Source organism: Dryobates pubescens, chromosome 3 (assembly GCF_014839835.1).
Source record: "Dryobates pubescens isolate bDryPub1 chromosome 3, bDryPub1.pri, whole genome shotgun sequence".
In the NCBI taxonomy this organism is placed as follows: domain Eukaryota; kingdom Metazoa; phylum Chordata; class Aves; order Piciformes; family Picidae; genus Dryobates; species Dryobates pubescens.
In genome coordinates, this window is record NC_071614.1 from 2,599,203 (window position 1) to 2,615,124 (window position 15,922).

Sequence of the window (15,922 nt, forward strand, 5' to 3'; positions counted from 1 at the left end):
CTGAGTTTTGTTCAGAGTGAGACATCACTTACCATGTTTGAATACTCCAATTAAAAGGGATTTATCCGCCTCCTTATCCCACCAGTCTGCAGGAACTTCAGCATGGAATGGCTCAGGTATCCATACGTCCACTTCACTGTGAAGAAGGCATTATTTACATTCTCACTGGTATTACCAGACCAAAAAAAAAAAAACCACCCAAAAAACCCAACAACATACAGCCCCAAAGGTGGTTCACAGTATCTGGTAAAGCAAAATTTTGAGGGGGAGAAAAAATGAATAAATCCCAAACCAACAAACTAACAACAACAAAAAACCCCCACCCAAACCAAACCACAAAAAAAGCCCCAAAAGCAAAAGCCAACAGAGACATTTTAAAATCTGGAAAACATTAAAAGTGCCTAGTTAAAAATAAATAAATAATTAAATAAATAGAATTCAATGAAGATCCAAAAAAAAAGGCAGCAACAAAAATCCAACCAACCTCCCCTCCCCAAACACCCCAGAACACCTCCTCAGCATTAGGCTGTTCTGGGAGGACAATGAGAAAGGTTATCCAAACAGGATTCATTTAAGGTCCCAGGATATATTTTTTAATTATTTTTTTTTTAAATTGAGATAGACTAATCATTTAGCATTAGCAGAGCTGAAAATCCACTGCTGTCACCTCCCACATCATTCCCTCCCCCAAGAAAATTACCCACGGCGCTTGATAAAATAATGAGGCTGCTCGAGCCCAGGCATTTAAGAGATAAAGTGTGACAACCTTTAAATGCTACCTTATTACAGTACCTGTGCTTTATAAAAGCCAGCCTCACACAGCAAAAAAAAAACAAAACAAAAAACCTGCACTTGCACTAACCTTGAGTCAGCACCCTCTAAGATCTTGTCTGCTTGGTCCCCTATAACTTCTTGTCGTAGATAGTAGAGCATGCGGACACGCAGCAGGACCCTGGAGAGGAAGGCAGAGGGGGGAAAAAGTTCTTAACTTCAGGACTGTTTGCCAACAGTGGCTTTTGGCAGCTGCTGCTGTTCATCCATCATCCTGCCAAGGCTGATTAGCCATGCTGTATGGTAGGCTTGAAGCGTGACAGATGGTGGCACATAATCACCTCTGTGTGGTGCTTTCTGCTGGCTTCCAACAGGCCTGCCTGGCAACCGCTTACACTGCACAGAGAGGGACCCAGCTCAGCCCGGCCCCGGCGCATTTCATTTAGTTCTACCTAGTGCAGCTTGTGAAGTTTAGACACGTACTCTACCACTGCCTCTGAAGTATTGAAGCAAGTTTGTAAACAACTGAGCAGATGGCTTTCAGTAACTGTTCTGCTTCATTATCTCATAAAATTTCCTCAGCTGCTGCCTTAATACCATTTTTGGAAGCACATCAGAAGTTGTAGGAATAAACGAGATATAAAATCTGGTTTTACTACCTTACAATAAACCCTCAATATGGAATGTCAGGTTTTTCAGATTATACAACTTTCTGCTTCCCAGAATGGGGGGGAACAAAAATAATCCCCCATTTCCCTTGGGACACATTAACTATTTTTACTCTTTTAAGCTCAAACTGCTCTTTAATTTTCACCTGTGCACAACCTAACTGCTACAAGGAAGTGAAAAAAAGGATAATCTTTGTTGCCCATGTTTATTTCCCCCCCCACCTTTCTCAGGTTTGGAAGTGCTGTCAGGTGGTGTGGTCACACTTGAAGCTGGCAGGAGAGAGGATGGCAGACTGGCTTTTCAAGGAGACTAGAGAAGAGGTCATCTCTGTAGCCAAAGGATCTACCTGGAAATAATCCCCGCTCGCCGATGTTTACCCAATTCAGGGCACCCCCTGCTGCCCTGTTCACGAAGTAAAAGCAGGGCCAGCTGAGATGGGGAGTACTCAGCCTGCCCTCTCACTGTACCCAAATCCATCATGGCAACTGTTGAACTGCTGCTGCTCAGAGAACAGGGAGGGTGACCAGGGAGGCAGTAATCTGATCACCAGCTTGCATGAAAAATTTAGACCACCACCAGTTTTGAGAGCTCCTCATCAGAGATCTGATGCGAGCGCAGCAACACCCGCTCTTACACGTGTTATTCAAGCAGCCCTCAGAAGAGCAGGGATTTGAATGAAGGTCATGTCTGCAATTCAAAACATGTCAGACATGCTTCTTTTTGTAGGCATGATAACTGGGACCAGTAAGGTGTCCCCGCTCCCTGTGTGGCTATGTAAATAAGCTGTTGAGGGTCTCTGTCATCTTAGTATTAAGCAATAACAGCTGTTACATCAAGCCAAAGAAGAGGAGCAGGGGAAAAAAAACAACCAACATCAACCAAAAACCAGAGGCTCTCTGCACCTCTCAGGAGTCCTACGCATGAGAACAGCACACACGTGACAGAAGGACAGGTCACCAGTTCCTACCAAGCCAATTTCTACTGCTACCTTTGGAAGGGTATCACTTAGATTATTAACTGGCCTCCATCTCTGCTTGATTTCACCTGGACTACACATGCTGCTTCTACAATTCACTTTAGTCCTGGTGGATCTGGGAAGTGAAGGAAAAAGAAACCACCTGAAAACATCCTTGCACACCTGCCAGTCTTCCCAGTCCCTGTCATTTTTCTCCTTGTGTTATTACAGAAGCAATGCTTTTAAAAATTAATTTAAGCCTGATCTCCAAACTGATCTAACAAGTAACGAGGACATGTTACCTGGGAGATTAAAATAATGTTATAGGAAAGAATCAAATTACTTTAAGCACAAGTGAAATGTAATAACATCTGAGAAACAGTTCAGACAAACCCAGCAAGCAGTTGATTTGGCAGTGCACTTGCTAACGTAATTCTGTAAGTATCTGTTTTCATCAGCTGAGAACTAAGCTTGGTTAGCATCTGGAAATGAGCAAATAAACCCCCGGAATGCCTTTCCTCCTTCACACCACACCTCCTATTGACAGGCCACAGGTAGTTTTCCAATCAATCATTTCTTTCCAATAATCAGTGTTAGCAGGACACAGGATATATTAAAGCCACCAAAGCAATCACAACCTCTCAGTAACACTGCGTTACATCTCAATGGTTCATGTATAACGAAGAGTATAAAACCAAAACCCCAAACACGAAACCCAAACAAGCTCCCCCTACCAACCCCAATACAGGTTCTTTCTGGGACAAGGATTAGCTTCTGTGTCTATACTAGGAGAATATAAGTAAGCAAAACTGAGAGGGAGAACCAGGATGCTAACACAAAAATAACTAAGACTGCAACCCAAAAGCTAAAAGAATGCAAGAGAGGCTCTTAAGAGACATTCATGCAACAATAAACCAACATAACATCAAATCAAAACACAATTATCTTCATCCCTTTGGGCTTCCAAGCTCAGTAACATGTTTAGAATTTCAACAATCCAATCAGGGCTCTGATTCAGGTAAGGGCTGCGTGAGGAAGTGTAACCCAAACAAAGGAGAAAGAAGTAGTATTCTGTACAATGTGGAGAGCAAGAGAGGAAGGCAGAAAACCAAGGAAGAGATACACCCACCCATCAGTGAGTTACCACATGAAACTCTGGAAACTAAGATCTGGATATTTGAGTTTTGTATCTTAGGAACAGAAGATTGAGGACATTGGTCTGAGAGACCCCACAAGAAGGGTAAGAAACAAACAGCTTTTGTTTAAGGAGAGCCAACTGTCAAGAGAAACAGACTTTGTGGGGAGAGGGAATCTTTATATGGTAAAAGTAATGACCTCATGTGATTCCTTTCTTATTTAGCAAGTAGGAAGCAGTTTTTCTTCAGAACTGTGATTTAAGCACTGATCAGTCATAAAGAGCTTACACAAGTATCCAGATATCTGTTAAGATGATTATCCCCAAATTAAAATGTAATAATGGCTTTTACATCCTATTAAACGGCCTTGAATTCTATTAAAAGCAGCCAAAAGAAGTTGTGGGCTTTCCAAAAGCACGTAGTAAAAACCCTCTAAATGAAATACTCATTAATACTTACTTATTACAGTGATGTTTGAGATGTTTCCTGTAGCTGTCCTCTTGAAACAAGACATCTGGGTTGCAGGTTGTGAGCCAATCGGCGTCTTGCAGCATTGGCTGTGAACTCTGGGCTTTTACTTTCTTGCCTTTCCTCCCTCTGGGCACTGGTGCAGACAGACCTACAGCAAACCCCAATATTTCTTAGACAATCTCAGTAGGAGAGCTCTCACCCCAATCCACACCCCAATCACACATTTCAAAGCCAAGTGTCACTGCTCCACTAATTCCTTTGTGGGCCAAAACAACCACGGGAGGGAGGGGAAAAAAAAAAGCCCCAAAGAAAACCCTGAACTGCAACATAATTCAGCACAGAAAATTGCAAATCACAAAATCCACCAAAACTTTCATGCAAATCGAGGTGTGAAGATTGCAAACATTCAGAGCGCTCGCCAGAAAATGGTGTTACATAAATATTTCTTGTTAAAGCTCTCATGAGTCTGAGGGGCCATAAGGAAAGAAGCTTTCTGATTTATGGCAATTTGAGAGAGATTAACTCCAGCAGTAGGTGCCACTTGTGCTAGAATACACGTTCAGAACTGACTTGAGGCAACGAGCACTGCGGTCTACCAAGTGTCTCGGGGAGACTTCCCCTTTAAGTACAGACCAAGTCAAAGCCCACCTTACTCATAAAACCTGACAAGATCCTAGGACATGTCAGAATGGCTCTAGTTTAAACTAAGGGGATAGCACGACTGAAGCAATTCTTCCCTATTTACCAGCATCATCATTTGATTGTGGGAGACATACCGGAATGATTAACCAAAGCTCGAGTTTGCCCATCTGCAGTTGGAGTGATCAGATCCCAGATGAAACTTTTGATATTTTCATCCCCTTTGTAGTGATTAAGACAATACACCAGGATAGTCCGGCAGATGGTTTCCACATCTTGCTCTGTGAGCTGACGTTTATAGCGCCCGTGCGAGAGGATGTCAGTCCACCGACCCCAGCTAGGAGAAAAAACACCTTCAGTACGGCAGCCAGGGCACCAGTGCTGTGTAATTTGTGAGTTTTAATTTAACTCCTGGTGCCAAGTGAGTTGGGACCTCCCGTGCTAGCACTAATGCCTTTTGCATTCGCAGGCTCCGCCAGGGAATCCAACCGCCAGCACCAAAGAGTTAAGAATGTTTATTTTACAGAACAGGCAATAAGTTCACTGCTCGTAAAGCTGCAGTTGGAACTACCCTTAAAATAATAAAGTACATATGTTTAACTCTAATGGTCCCAGTAAGCTACAAAGAGGAAATTCAAGCAATTCCTGCAATCATGGGATTTGGGGAATCGTTCTTATTTTGATCCTGAAATCCATTATTAGCGATTGTTGCACACTGCTTCCTAGAATCAAGCCGGCCGCTCTGAAGCCCACCCTGCCAGCAGCCAAGCACAGCTACTTGCTTGCAAAGAGGCAGAATTCAGGTTGGTAAAGCCAATGGGGGAAAGGATAAAATATCAAACAGCTGAATTTAAGTGGTGCCAAAAACACCAGGATCTATGTTGAAAACCTCTAGCCTGACTGCTGGTTTGACAACCACCTTGCCCTTTACAAATGCTCTTTGTTATTGTCCACAGCGCTTAGAAAAGAGAGATTAAACCTTGATAGCTCAGGAGCTCTTTAACCCACGAGAAACCAGAAACTAATATTCCATCATCACAAAACTACTTATCTCACCTGTGAGCTCACAGCCACCTGAGACACTCTGATACTTCAAGCTAAGTAACATACGTATATATATAAGCAACTTTACGTATATATAGCAACTTAAAATCTCATTGCTGTGTACACAGTGCCAAGGTTACACAGTGAGAGATTACGTGAACATATCCAAGAGAAGGAGGAGTTCTTTACCAGTTATCAGTTCAGTTCTTTAGCCACAAACAGTGTGTTTAATCTGTGCATCCTTACCCATAAACCAGCAAGTTCTTCTCCACCCTGAAACATTCACTCCTTGCATAACCCTGTGACTTGTCCTGAGGCCTGCGGGGCTTTGTGCTAGGCTTTTCCTCAGAATCGCTATCCAGGTCCGAGAACTCCATCAGTTCATCCTCTTTGACTGCACTGTAGAGTCTGGTTTGCTTTCTGACTCTCGGTGTATCAATAACTAGGTTGTTCTAAAACAATGAAAATGCAGACATTTAGGAAGGGGGGAAAAAAATCTTCAACTGAATTATACTAGCAACTGTCACAAAGCTCTTACCCTTCCATTTAGGGCATCGATATCCAGCTCAGCTTTCTTTGCCCACTTCTGCCAAAAGTTAGGGTCATCCAAGGAAATGTCTGTCCTGTTCCCAGATGCAACAAAACTAGCCTAGTAAATGTGAAAACACACGCATTGGTCTCTTAACTGCATGCTACAGGGAATATCTGTTTTCACTGGCAAACACAATGCTTAGGACCTATGAAGTGGTAGTTTCAAGAAAGAAAAAAGGTAAGCCTGGAAACTAGCATGACTGGAAATACAGATACCCCAACACCTGTGAGGAGAATACCCGAGACAAGTACAATTTAAGAGCACTACCATCTCTCCTGGTCACATTTCACTCCTTTTCCTCAATGTCAATGCACACCTTGGCAAACGTTGAGCCTTTCCCTTCAGATTCAATAGTAATTGTGTGCGTTCGCCTTAAGAGAATCTGATCAATATCCTCTTCGCAGAACTTAGACCCTTCATCTTCCTCATCCATCAGAGCACCATATGCCCCCTTTCGAAGGAGATCTTCTATTTCCTTCTTAGAAAGCTGTTGCACCTGGAACATGTAAGAGAAGTGGGGGGGTTGAGTTTTTTTTGACACCAGCCAGTGTCTACACCTGACAGCATAACCAGACTGACTGCCCTCTTATTTAGCATTTTAAGAACTGAAACTGGAAGACAATGTGGTGTAGGTCAATGAAACATTCATGCTGCAGGCACCTTTAAGAGAAGAGTACCAACAACAAAATTCTCAGGGTGAGGTTATATGAGTGGTCTAAACAATTTAATAATTCATTGTCACCCAATCTCCTTAGCTCTGATAAGCGCTAAATGCCTCCTGGGAGTAGATTTAACTTATTAACCTGACAAAAAGCTCAAGCCAAAGAAGCTCAAAGCAAAAAGGCTACCCCTGAAAAAGTGGACTAAAGAACTCCAAGCAGTGCCAGGATGAACACCATGACAAGGGTAGAATGATGAGAAAGGATGAGGATGGAAGGAACATGACTCCACCTGCCCCCTCTTGTCAATGAATGAGCCATCAGATGGGCTGAACCTTGCCCTGAATGAACTTTAAAATCCACACTCCCCCTGACCACCACCCCTCTCCAGCTAAACACAAGTGTTGCACATTCAGAGCACTTGCTGATCATGCACCTTAAGATGTTAATTCTCACCCCGTTTGTGGCGTTTTCTCTTCCACTCATAGACTGTAGCACAGCCTTATCGAGGCCAAGCTTCAGGCTGGCTTTGTCAAACATTTCCCTCTCGTAAGAATTCCTTGTTATCAACCTGTAAATTTTCACTGATTTGCTTTGTCCTATTCTGTGGCACCGTGCTTGAGCCTGATAAAACAAAGGCAGATACTCAGTTACAGGTGACAGAAGGAAGAGAAAGTACAAAATAATCAGAGAACTTACTTTAAAACAGAACTTGGAGAGAACCAGGAAGTTACTGCTCTCAGTATAAATGATAATCTTTATGGTTTTTAAGAGAGGGACAACAGATAATTTCTCTTATAGGTGAAGGAAATTTCACATCAAAAAGGCAAAGGAAAATTTTCACTGAAATCACCTCTTGTAACATTACCTGGAGGTCATTTTGGGGGTTCCAGTCTGAATCAAAAATGATGCAGGTATCAGCAGCAGTAAGATTAATGCCCAAACCTCCTGCCCTTGTGCACAGCAGGAAAACAAACCTATCAGAATCAGGTCTTGAAAACCTGTCAATAGCTGCCTGCCGCAAGTTGCCTCTCACTCGGCCATCAATTCGCTCATACGGGTACCTGGAAGGAAGGTGCATTGTGAGGAGAACTTCACTGCCATGGCATTGCTGCTCTGTAAGCACACACACACACAAAAGCAGAATGCTTCACCTAGAGAAGGCCACACAGGGACACATCCAGGCAGGTTTGGAATGTCTACATAGATGGAGACCTTGCCACATCTCTAGGCAGCCTGTTCCAGGGCTGTCAGCTTCAAATCTAGGAAGTTCCTCCTCATGTTTAGATGGAACTTCTTATGTCCAAGCTTGTGCCCTTTACCCTTTGTCCTGTCATTGGGCACCACTGAAAAAATGACTGGCCCCATCCTCCTGGCACCCACTGTTGAAGTATTTATAAGCATATATGAGATCCCCCCCTCAGCCTTCTTGTTTCCAGGCTAAAAAGCCCCAATTCTCTCAGTCTTTCCTCACAGGACAGACTTCACAGACTCACAGATTGCATTGAGCAGGAAGGGAAGGCCATGCTGTCCAACACCCACTGCAGTCAGCAGGGGCAAATCCAACTAGATCAGGCTGCCCAGGGCCACATCAAGTCTGATCTTGACTGTCTCAAGGGACGGGGCCTCGACCACATCCCTGGGCAGCCTGTTCCAGTATTCCGCCACTCTCATTGTGCAGAACTTCCTCCTTATGTCCAACCTAAATCTCCCCTGCTCCAGCTTTAAACCATGGCCCCTAAAACCATTTCATCCCCGTTCAGCAGGGATTACTCCCAGGTTACACCCTGTGGCCAGGGAGGAAGGCAGAGTTTATTTAGCATGGTATGAGATTGTTGCTCTCACCGTCTTTGAATGAGGTAGTCTTCCAGTATGTCCAAGCAGCGCACCATCTGGGAAAAGATAAGCACCCTGTGGCCACCAGCCTTCAGTTTTGGCAGCAGCTTGTCAATCAGCACTAGCTTGCCAGCAGCCTGGATCATTGCCTGGAGCTGAAAATCTGGAGAGTCGGCATTGTGTGTTTCTTTAAACTCTTCCAAAATTTTCTCTTCAGCACCTGCAAAGATTGGACAGCAAAAACATGAGCGCTGCAGAGGGCTTTATTAATAAACAATGAGCTCCCCTTCAATACCCTGCCCAAACTGCAGGAATGCTTCAAGCCCTGGGTGAATAAAGACTCAGGGAAAAAATTATGAAGCTGAAATTTAAAGCAAACATACAGAGCAACAGCAGAAATAAAACATAACTTTGAGGCTTCCCTTCCTTCCTTCCTTTTTTATTCCCTGCTTTTAAAACCTTCCCTCAAGAAATGCAATTGTTTGAGGTGCAAATTAATGAAAAATTAGGAAAAATAAAGAAGAAGATAAAGGAAAAATAAAGAAGATTATAAAGGAAAAATAAAGGAAAAATAAAGGAAAAATAAAGGAAAAATAAAGGAAAAATAAAGGAAAAATAAAGGAAAAATAAAGGAAAAATAAAGGAAAAATAAAGGAAAATAAAGGAAAATAAAGGAAAATAAAGGAAAAATAAAGGAAAAATAAAGGAAAAATAAAGGAAAAATAAAGGAAAATATAAATGAGAATAAAATAAAGTAAATAAAAAATAAAGAAAAAGAAAAATTAAGAAAAATTAAGGGGAAAAATTAGCTATGAAACTATATTCCAACTGCTCAAATGGATTTTCTGTCCTTTTTCACATGAAACATGAAAGAGAGAAGATCATGTTTCCTCAGGAAAACACAAAGGCAAATCACATTTCATGTCTGTGCCTCCAAAACCTACACCAGGTTTAAGCATGTGCATGACCTGTATCTGCTCCTTCCATTATTAATTACAGAGTCAAAATCCAAACAATGAAAAAACTAATTTGAAGGGGCCGGGGGGGGGGAGGGGGGGGGGGATAAGCAGCTGTGAAATTATCCTTTTACCTTTTCTTTAGCTTTCTTTTCTCACTGCATGTGTTATTTTTCTGATCTGATGTTTTATTCTTTCCAGTTACTATTAGTCAGAAGTTCTTTCTTGTCATCCCCTCTCTGCACAGCAGCAACTATTTCCTTCCACTCATTGCCTGAAGACTACAGACCACGTTGCAAGTTTTCTCTTCAGCCTCTCTTATGCTTTGATTCCATTTTTTTATCACTTCTACAAACACTTGACTATGCCAAGAGTGATCAGATTACTATTCTTGGCTCTGTAAAAGGTTCAGAATCTTGGTTCTAAGCTTATTTCACGCCCATATAAACCCTTCTTTGGAGCTGGCTTTTCCAGTCTCTCCGTTTTTGGGGGGTTTTAACGTAGTTTGTAAAATATTTCTGGTTTCTATAGTATGCAGCTTCAATGCTGCTTTTGAATAGCACAGGGAAAGGTGGGAGGGCTGGGGGAGGAGGGGGAAGAACCACTTACTGCCAGGCTTCTGCTGAGCATCTCTCATATCCCTGCTCTGAGTAGATGCCTGTAAACAAACACGCCAACACCCGCTCCCTGTGTGAGGGCTGGTTCAGTGCCTGCTGCACTGTGGTGACTTCTCTAGGTACTACCCCAGCAGGCTGGCTGGCAGCTTCCTAGCATCAGTACACCTGCACTACCAACTTCTACAGGACCTGACAGACTCAGAACACGACCACACTTGAAGGGAGTTTTACATCCTGGAATTTTCCTTGATTCCCTGTTCCAAACGGCTGATCTGAATGGTTTGCACATGAGAAGTGGTGCAATCAGACATTCCTTCAGGTTCCCTTCAAACATACCCCTTCCCACCTTGCAAAACAGGCAGAACTTTAGGTAGATCTCAAACTCTGCACTGAGCTCAGGTGATTTCAGGATATTGTGCATGCTGTCAAGGAGCTCATATGGAGGATCTTCAATGACCTTTCTCAGTTACATTCATTCTTACTAAAGTGATAGCCAAATTTCCATTTCACTACTCTGAAGTAAACCAACCTGCAAATTTCAGCACCTGCAAAAGCAAACCACCTCAGCCAGGTGCACCACAACTACTCTAACACATGGGCAAGTTTCAGTGTCAGAGTTTGGCCCCAGCAAGACCCATTTCCATGACAGACCATGAGCTCCAAAGCTGTGCTCTTCCAATAACCCTCTCCAGCTAAGGCCTGTAAAGAACTGCCCTGTCGTCTTCATCCCTATGTCAATTTCAACTGCAGTTAAGTAAGTACACCGAGTAGCCTCTTACACAAGTTACTTGATGTACTACCTGCAGGGCTTTGTCACTAGCTCCTATCCTAGCTGATTTTTAGTAGGAGATAAAGGGAAGGTGTTGGAATATATGCTTGGTCCATCAGGGAAACCCCTGCTTCCACTCCTAATTAGGAGGGCATCCAGGGCTCAAGAGGGCACAAGGAACAGAGTAAGAAACCTTTCCAACATTCAGCACTGTAGGATGTCTAAGTTCAGAAGCACTCCCCACTGCTGGCTGGTGGAGACAGAGGAATGATGTTCACTTGAGAGTGGTTGCTATGGAGAAAAGAGGGAGTCAAGCTCTTAAGAGAAATGACAATGCTTGGATATTCCAGTACACCTGCAGTGCTACTTGCTCACAAACTTGGAAGAACATAAGGGAGACTCAGAGACACCTCTGGAAAAGCAGTTAAGTCTCAAGAACTTGCTACTGCAACAGATCCTTCAGCAGCAGAACACTGTGCAAGATCATGTACTAGCACTGCAAGAGCTCTTGGTAGAGCTACAATAAACTTGTGCTGTCACTAAGTACAAAGATATTAATTACCAATCAAAACAAAACCTCAGGCTCAGACAACTACAGGATGTAAAAGCTATTTTTGTCCTAGAACTACAAAGGACATGTCTGTTTAGTTCCATCTCCACACCAATAGCCAGGATTTGTTTATTTTTCTCTCCCAGCTGAAGGCTTGACCCACCTGCCACATTGCTGCGTGACACCAGCAAGTCCAAATATTCAAAAGTCACAAAAATGTTATACAGGCAAGAGTGTTCAAGAGACAAAACCACCTCCTCTCCCTTTATTAGGGTTCAGATACATCCAAAAATACTTGAGATTTTCTATAGAGCCACCTGGCTATACAGAGCAGTCTCTAACAGACAGCAAATGACACAAGAAAAAACAAAGTCACTTCTGCAGGCAACACTGCAAGTGGTACTGCTCCTGAATTCTGTTTGACAAACCAAAGTAGCAGCAAAACACTCAGTTTATTCTTTCTTTCCCAGCAAACATGAAATAAGGAAAAATTGCAACTAAAAAGCTGAAAGCCAAGACATGTAAAAAGCATCACGTTCAGAAGCTCACAACCTGGACACCATAAACTACCTTCTGGTAAAACCCTTTACATAATAGGTTGACTTAAAACAAAGAACCAGCAAACAAAAAAACCCTGCAGCAGAACCACAAAGCTACTTCACTGTATGCTCATCTGAGCTTAGACACTGAGCAGCCCACCAGCAGGAAGTACTTTGGAGTAACCCTACATCATGTCTTTAGAATAATTACTTGAGCATGAAATAATTAGATGTCATTTATGAACAACATTAAGAATTCCCCCACCCCCTATTTAAACAAAAAATGTCAAGGGAGAAAACCAACAACCCATAAGCACAGCAATATGGAAGCCATACAATAAAATACCTGAACTCACATCTGGCTCTTGAACAAACCAATCTTTCATCGTGAAGGTTATAACCAACATTAAATCAACCTTAGTACAAATCACACAGGGTAAGGAAGAGGAACTGGGAAACAAGAAACCCACAGAAAGCAACCCTGCACAGAAGCTGGTGCTGCTTCCTCCAAGGGGAGATTTGATGTGACCAACACAAACAAATTGAGCACACTTCAGACAGCTGTAGCTGGCTGGGTCATCATATGATTGGTCACCAGAACAAGGTCCCCAGGGCAGTGGTCAGAGCACCATGACTGTCAAGAGCTCAAGGAAGATCATCAAGGATGATGCTCTCAGTTGCACAATTTAGTTTTCAAGGAATAATGCCCTTGGTTGCATGATTTAGTTTTAGGTAGTCCTGCAAGAAACCAGGAGCTGGACTCAATGATCTTTATGGGTTCCTTCCACCCTGAGAGAGAGAGAGACTCTGATTCCAGGGAGTTGGACTCAAGGATCTTTGTGGGTTCCTTCCACCCTGATATATTCTTTGATTCTATAGTCCTTGCCATGGATAATCAATAGCATCACACTGAAAACCATCCATTTAAGATGATATTCACACAAACCATTTCCTGGCTAGTTAAATTAGGGAAATGAGCCAACAAGACCTTTATTCAGACCTTTATTCAACTTTTATTTGGAAATTTTAAGTCACTGTCTCATAATATTCTATGGAAAGAAAATAAAGAGCAGTGAACTGTAACATAAATAGCAGTGAACTGTAACTCTGAAGAAAACACCTGTTGTATTTCTGCCAGCATCCAACAACCAGCATGGTAAGAGAAGCTTTGTTTGTCAGAAATAACTTGGTAATACCAACGCTAAGGCTGCCGGGGCTAGGAAACCTTGGGAGAAGGCAGCACAGATGCCTTCAAAAGCAGTGCTGTCCTGGCTAGCAGATACCCACTCACTCTTCTACTTGAAATAAATTAATAAAAGACACCCTAGAATAGAATTTCTACCTTAGTGAACTTCCTCACAACCACTTTTGGATAAGGAGAAGACCAGGAGGCCTACCATTAATAAGGTACGGATGATTGCAGCATTTTCTTAGCTCCATCATAGTGTTTAGAAGATTAGGAACATTTGCCTGACCCCCACCCTTGGAAAGAAAGGTGAAATTCTTCTCAAGAATAGCACGATAGTATTTCTTCTGGATATTTGTCAGCTCAACTTCAATGATGGTTTCTTCTTTGGGGGCCAGGTTCTTCTCCACATCCTCTTTGAGACGTCTCAGCATCATCGGCTTCAAAATAGCTTGGAGTTTTTGCACCTATGAAATATGTGTTTCATGAGTAACTGAATTCAAACTGCAAGGCTTCAAATGGTTATTTACCAATTTCCCTACTTCTAAAATCCTTGGTTTCTACCTCAGCTCCCAAGTAGGGAGCATTTGTAAAAGACTCTTTTCCTCAATGACCTAGAGACTGAGCTCTCCTTGCTAACTCAGTGCCACACACACCTCTAAAGTCAAATTTCACTGTGCAACTCTTATTCAGTATTTTTAGTGTCTCCAGGTTTTGCAGCATATTACTTTAGGAACCCTCCTAAATGGGAGTGGGGAGAAGAAATGTTCATTTGCCTCCAAAGAATTAGCCCAGCTTTGCCTAGCTTTTGTAAAGCCCCTTACATAAAAAGCTCAAATATATTCCAGACAGAAGACGAATGGCATTTAGGTTGTCCCCCAGAATTAAATAGGTTATTACTTGTAAAACCAAGTAATGAAGTTCTGATAGAATGAAATGGATAAATTCACAATAACGAAGTAGAGAATTAAGTGTGCAGGTGTAGTTTACCTGTTCTTCAGTTTTCAGATCACCAAACTCTTGCATGAATGTGGTTTCTGATGGGAAGCGACCTGGTTCCAAGAAGTGAAGCAAGCTAAATAGTTCTTCTACTGTATTTTGCAAAGGGGTTCCAGTAAGCAGCACTTTATGTTCCTGAAAGGTTAAGAAACAGTTGCCTAGGAATCCAACTCAATTCTTTTTCAATGGAGAAATACACAAAACTCTCATCTTCCCCCCTCTAGGTATCTCTCATTTTCACTTCCTCTCTCCTCCCCAGCTACTGACCCCTACAGCACTTTCCAAGACATTTCTAACTAGCATTCTCCTGGCATTCCTTCAGAAAATAATTCACTGCTTAAAGCACCTTCAAAACTCCTCCAGCTACAAGAGGTTCTACTGACTCACAGCATCCCGGCCCATTCAGACACAATGAACTTTAAATGACAAAAGAACAGCTAAAGGTAACCCACCACCTCCAGCAGAAATGCACCCATTTACCCTCCCCTCCCCCACAAGGAGCTCAGTGCATGAAGCTCTTCAGGGCAGGTCAAAGTTTCTAACATAGGCAACTTGAAGCAGATCCTGCTTTCCCTCTACACACAAGAGTATGATACTGGCAGAAGAAGGAGTAAAGTTGCATATTGCTTTGGAGAAGGAGCCCAGAGAGATTCAGCCACCAGCCCAAGGCTAAATATTGATTTAGCAGTAGAGCAAGAACTGAAGTGAGAAGTCCCCCATCTCCATCTACAGGCCCAGGTTTCAGCTCAGCTGTCTAAACAGCAGCCACAATAACAAAACTCAGTTTCCCCTTCTTTGGCCAATCTGAAAGAAGCTCCTTATGGCCACCCCACAAATAAACATCAACTGATATCAATACTGTTTGGCCACCTGACCACAGTATATCTTCAAATAAATTTCTTTGTGAAGAAATAACTATGGAGTGAATCACATGAAAAGAGAGAAAGAACAGATTTATTTTGATTCCCTTAATACAATGCCCATTATTCTCCTATGAAGACCGGCTGAGAGAGTTGGCATTGTTCAGCCCACAGAAGACCAGGCTTTGGGGAGACCTTGTGGCCTTCCAGTACTTGAAAAGGGCTACAGGAGAGCTGGAGAGGTACTCTGTACAAAGAGACAGAATGAGGGGTAATGGCTTCCAAGTGGAAGAAGCTGGATTTAGATTAGACATGAGGAAGAAATGCTTCCCCATGAGGGTGGTGAGTCAATTGAACAGGTTGCCCAGAGAAGGTGGGGAGGCTTTAAGACTGCAAGTGTTCAAGGCCAGGTTGGACAGGGCCTTGAGCAACTTGGTCTAGTAGGAGGCGTCCCTGCCCCTGGCAGGGGTGTTGGAACCAGATGATCTTTAAGGACTCTTCCAACCCAAACCATTCTTATGATTCTAGGTCTAAATCAATGAAGAGACAGCAGCATTGCCAAACTGAAGGTATGCATTTGCTTCCAGGTACTTCATTTAGACTCTCTCAGCTTCCCTCACTCTTGTCAGCACTTGATGACTTGAGAAGAAAACCTTTTCCTTTACTTTTTGATG

At 42.7% G+C, this 15,922-nt stretch overlaps 1 protein-coding gene across 1 annotated transcript in view; it reads right to left on the reverse strand.

Annotated features, from left to right (window-relative positions):
• The window catches only part of CHD7 (chromodomain helicase DNA binding protein 7), a 122,655-nt gene that overhangs the window by 12,490 nt on the left and 94,243 nt on the right, over positions 1 to 15,922 (reverse strand). The window contains exons 14-25 of the mRNA XM_054179258.1: positions 14,380 to 14,523; positions 13,601 to 13,856; positions 8,782 to 8,992; positions 7,805 to 8,000; positions 7,393 to 7,560; positions 6,594 to 6,773; positions 6,224 to 6,334; positions 5,932 to 6,137; positions 4,779 to 4,978; positions 3,991 to 4,150; positions 863 to 952; positions 33 to 136 (exon numbers count right to left, since the gene is read on the reverse strand). Coding sequence (XP_054035233.1) covers positions 33 to 136; positions 863 to 952; positions 3,991 to 4,150; positions 4,779 to 4,978; positions 5,932 to 6,137; positions 6,224 to 6,334; positions 6,594 to 6,773; positions 7,393 to 7,560; positions 7,805 to 8,000; positions 8,782 to 8,992; positions 13,601 to 13,856; positions 14,380 to 14,523 — 2,026 coding nt within the window. The remainder of the gene's footprint in view (positions 1 to 32; positions 137 to 862; positions 953 to 3,990; positions 4,151 to 4,778; positions 4,979 to 5,931; positions 6,138 to 6,223; positions 6,335 to 6,593; positions 6,774 to 7,392; positions 7,561 to 7,804; positions 8,001 to 8,781; positions 8,993 to 13,600; positions 13,857 to 14,379; positions 14,524 to 15,922) is intronic.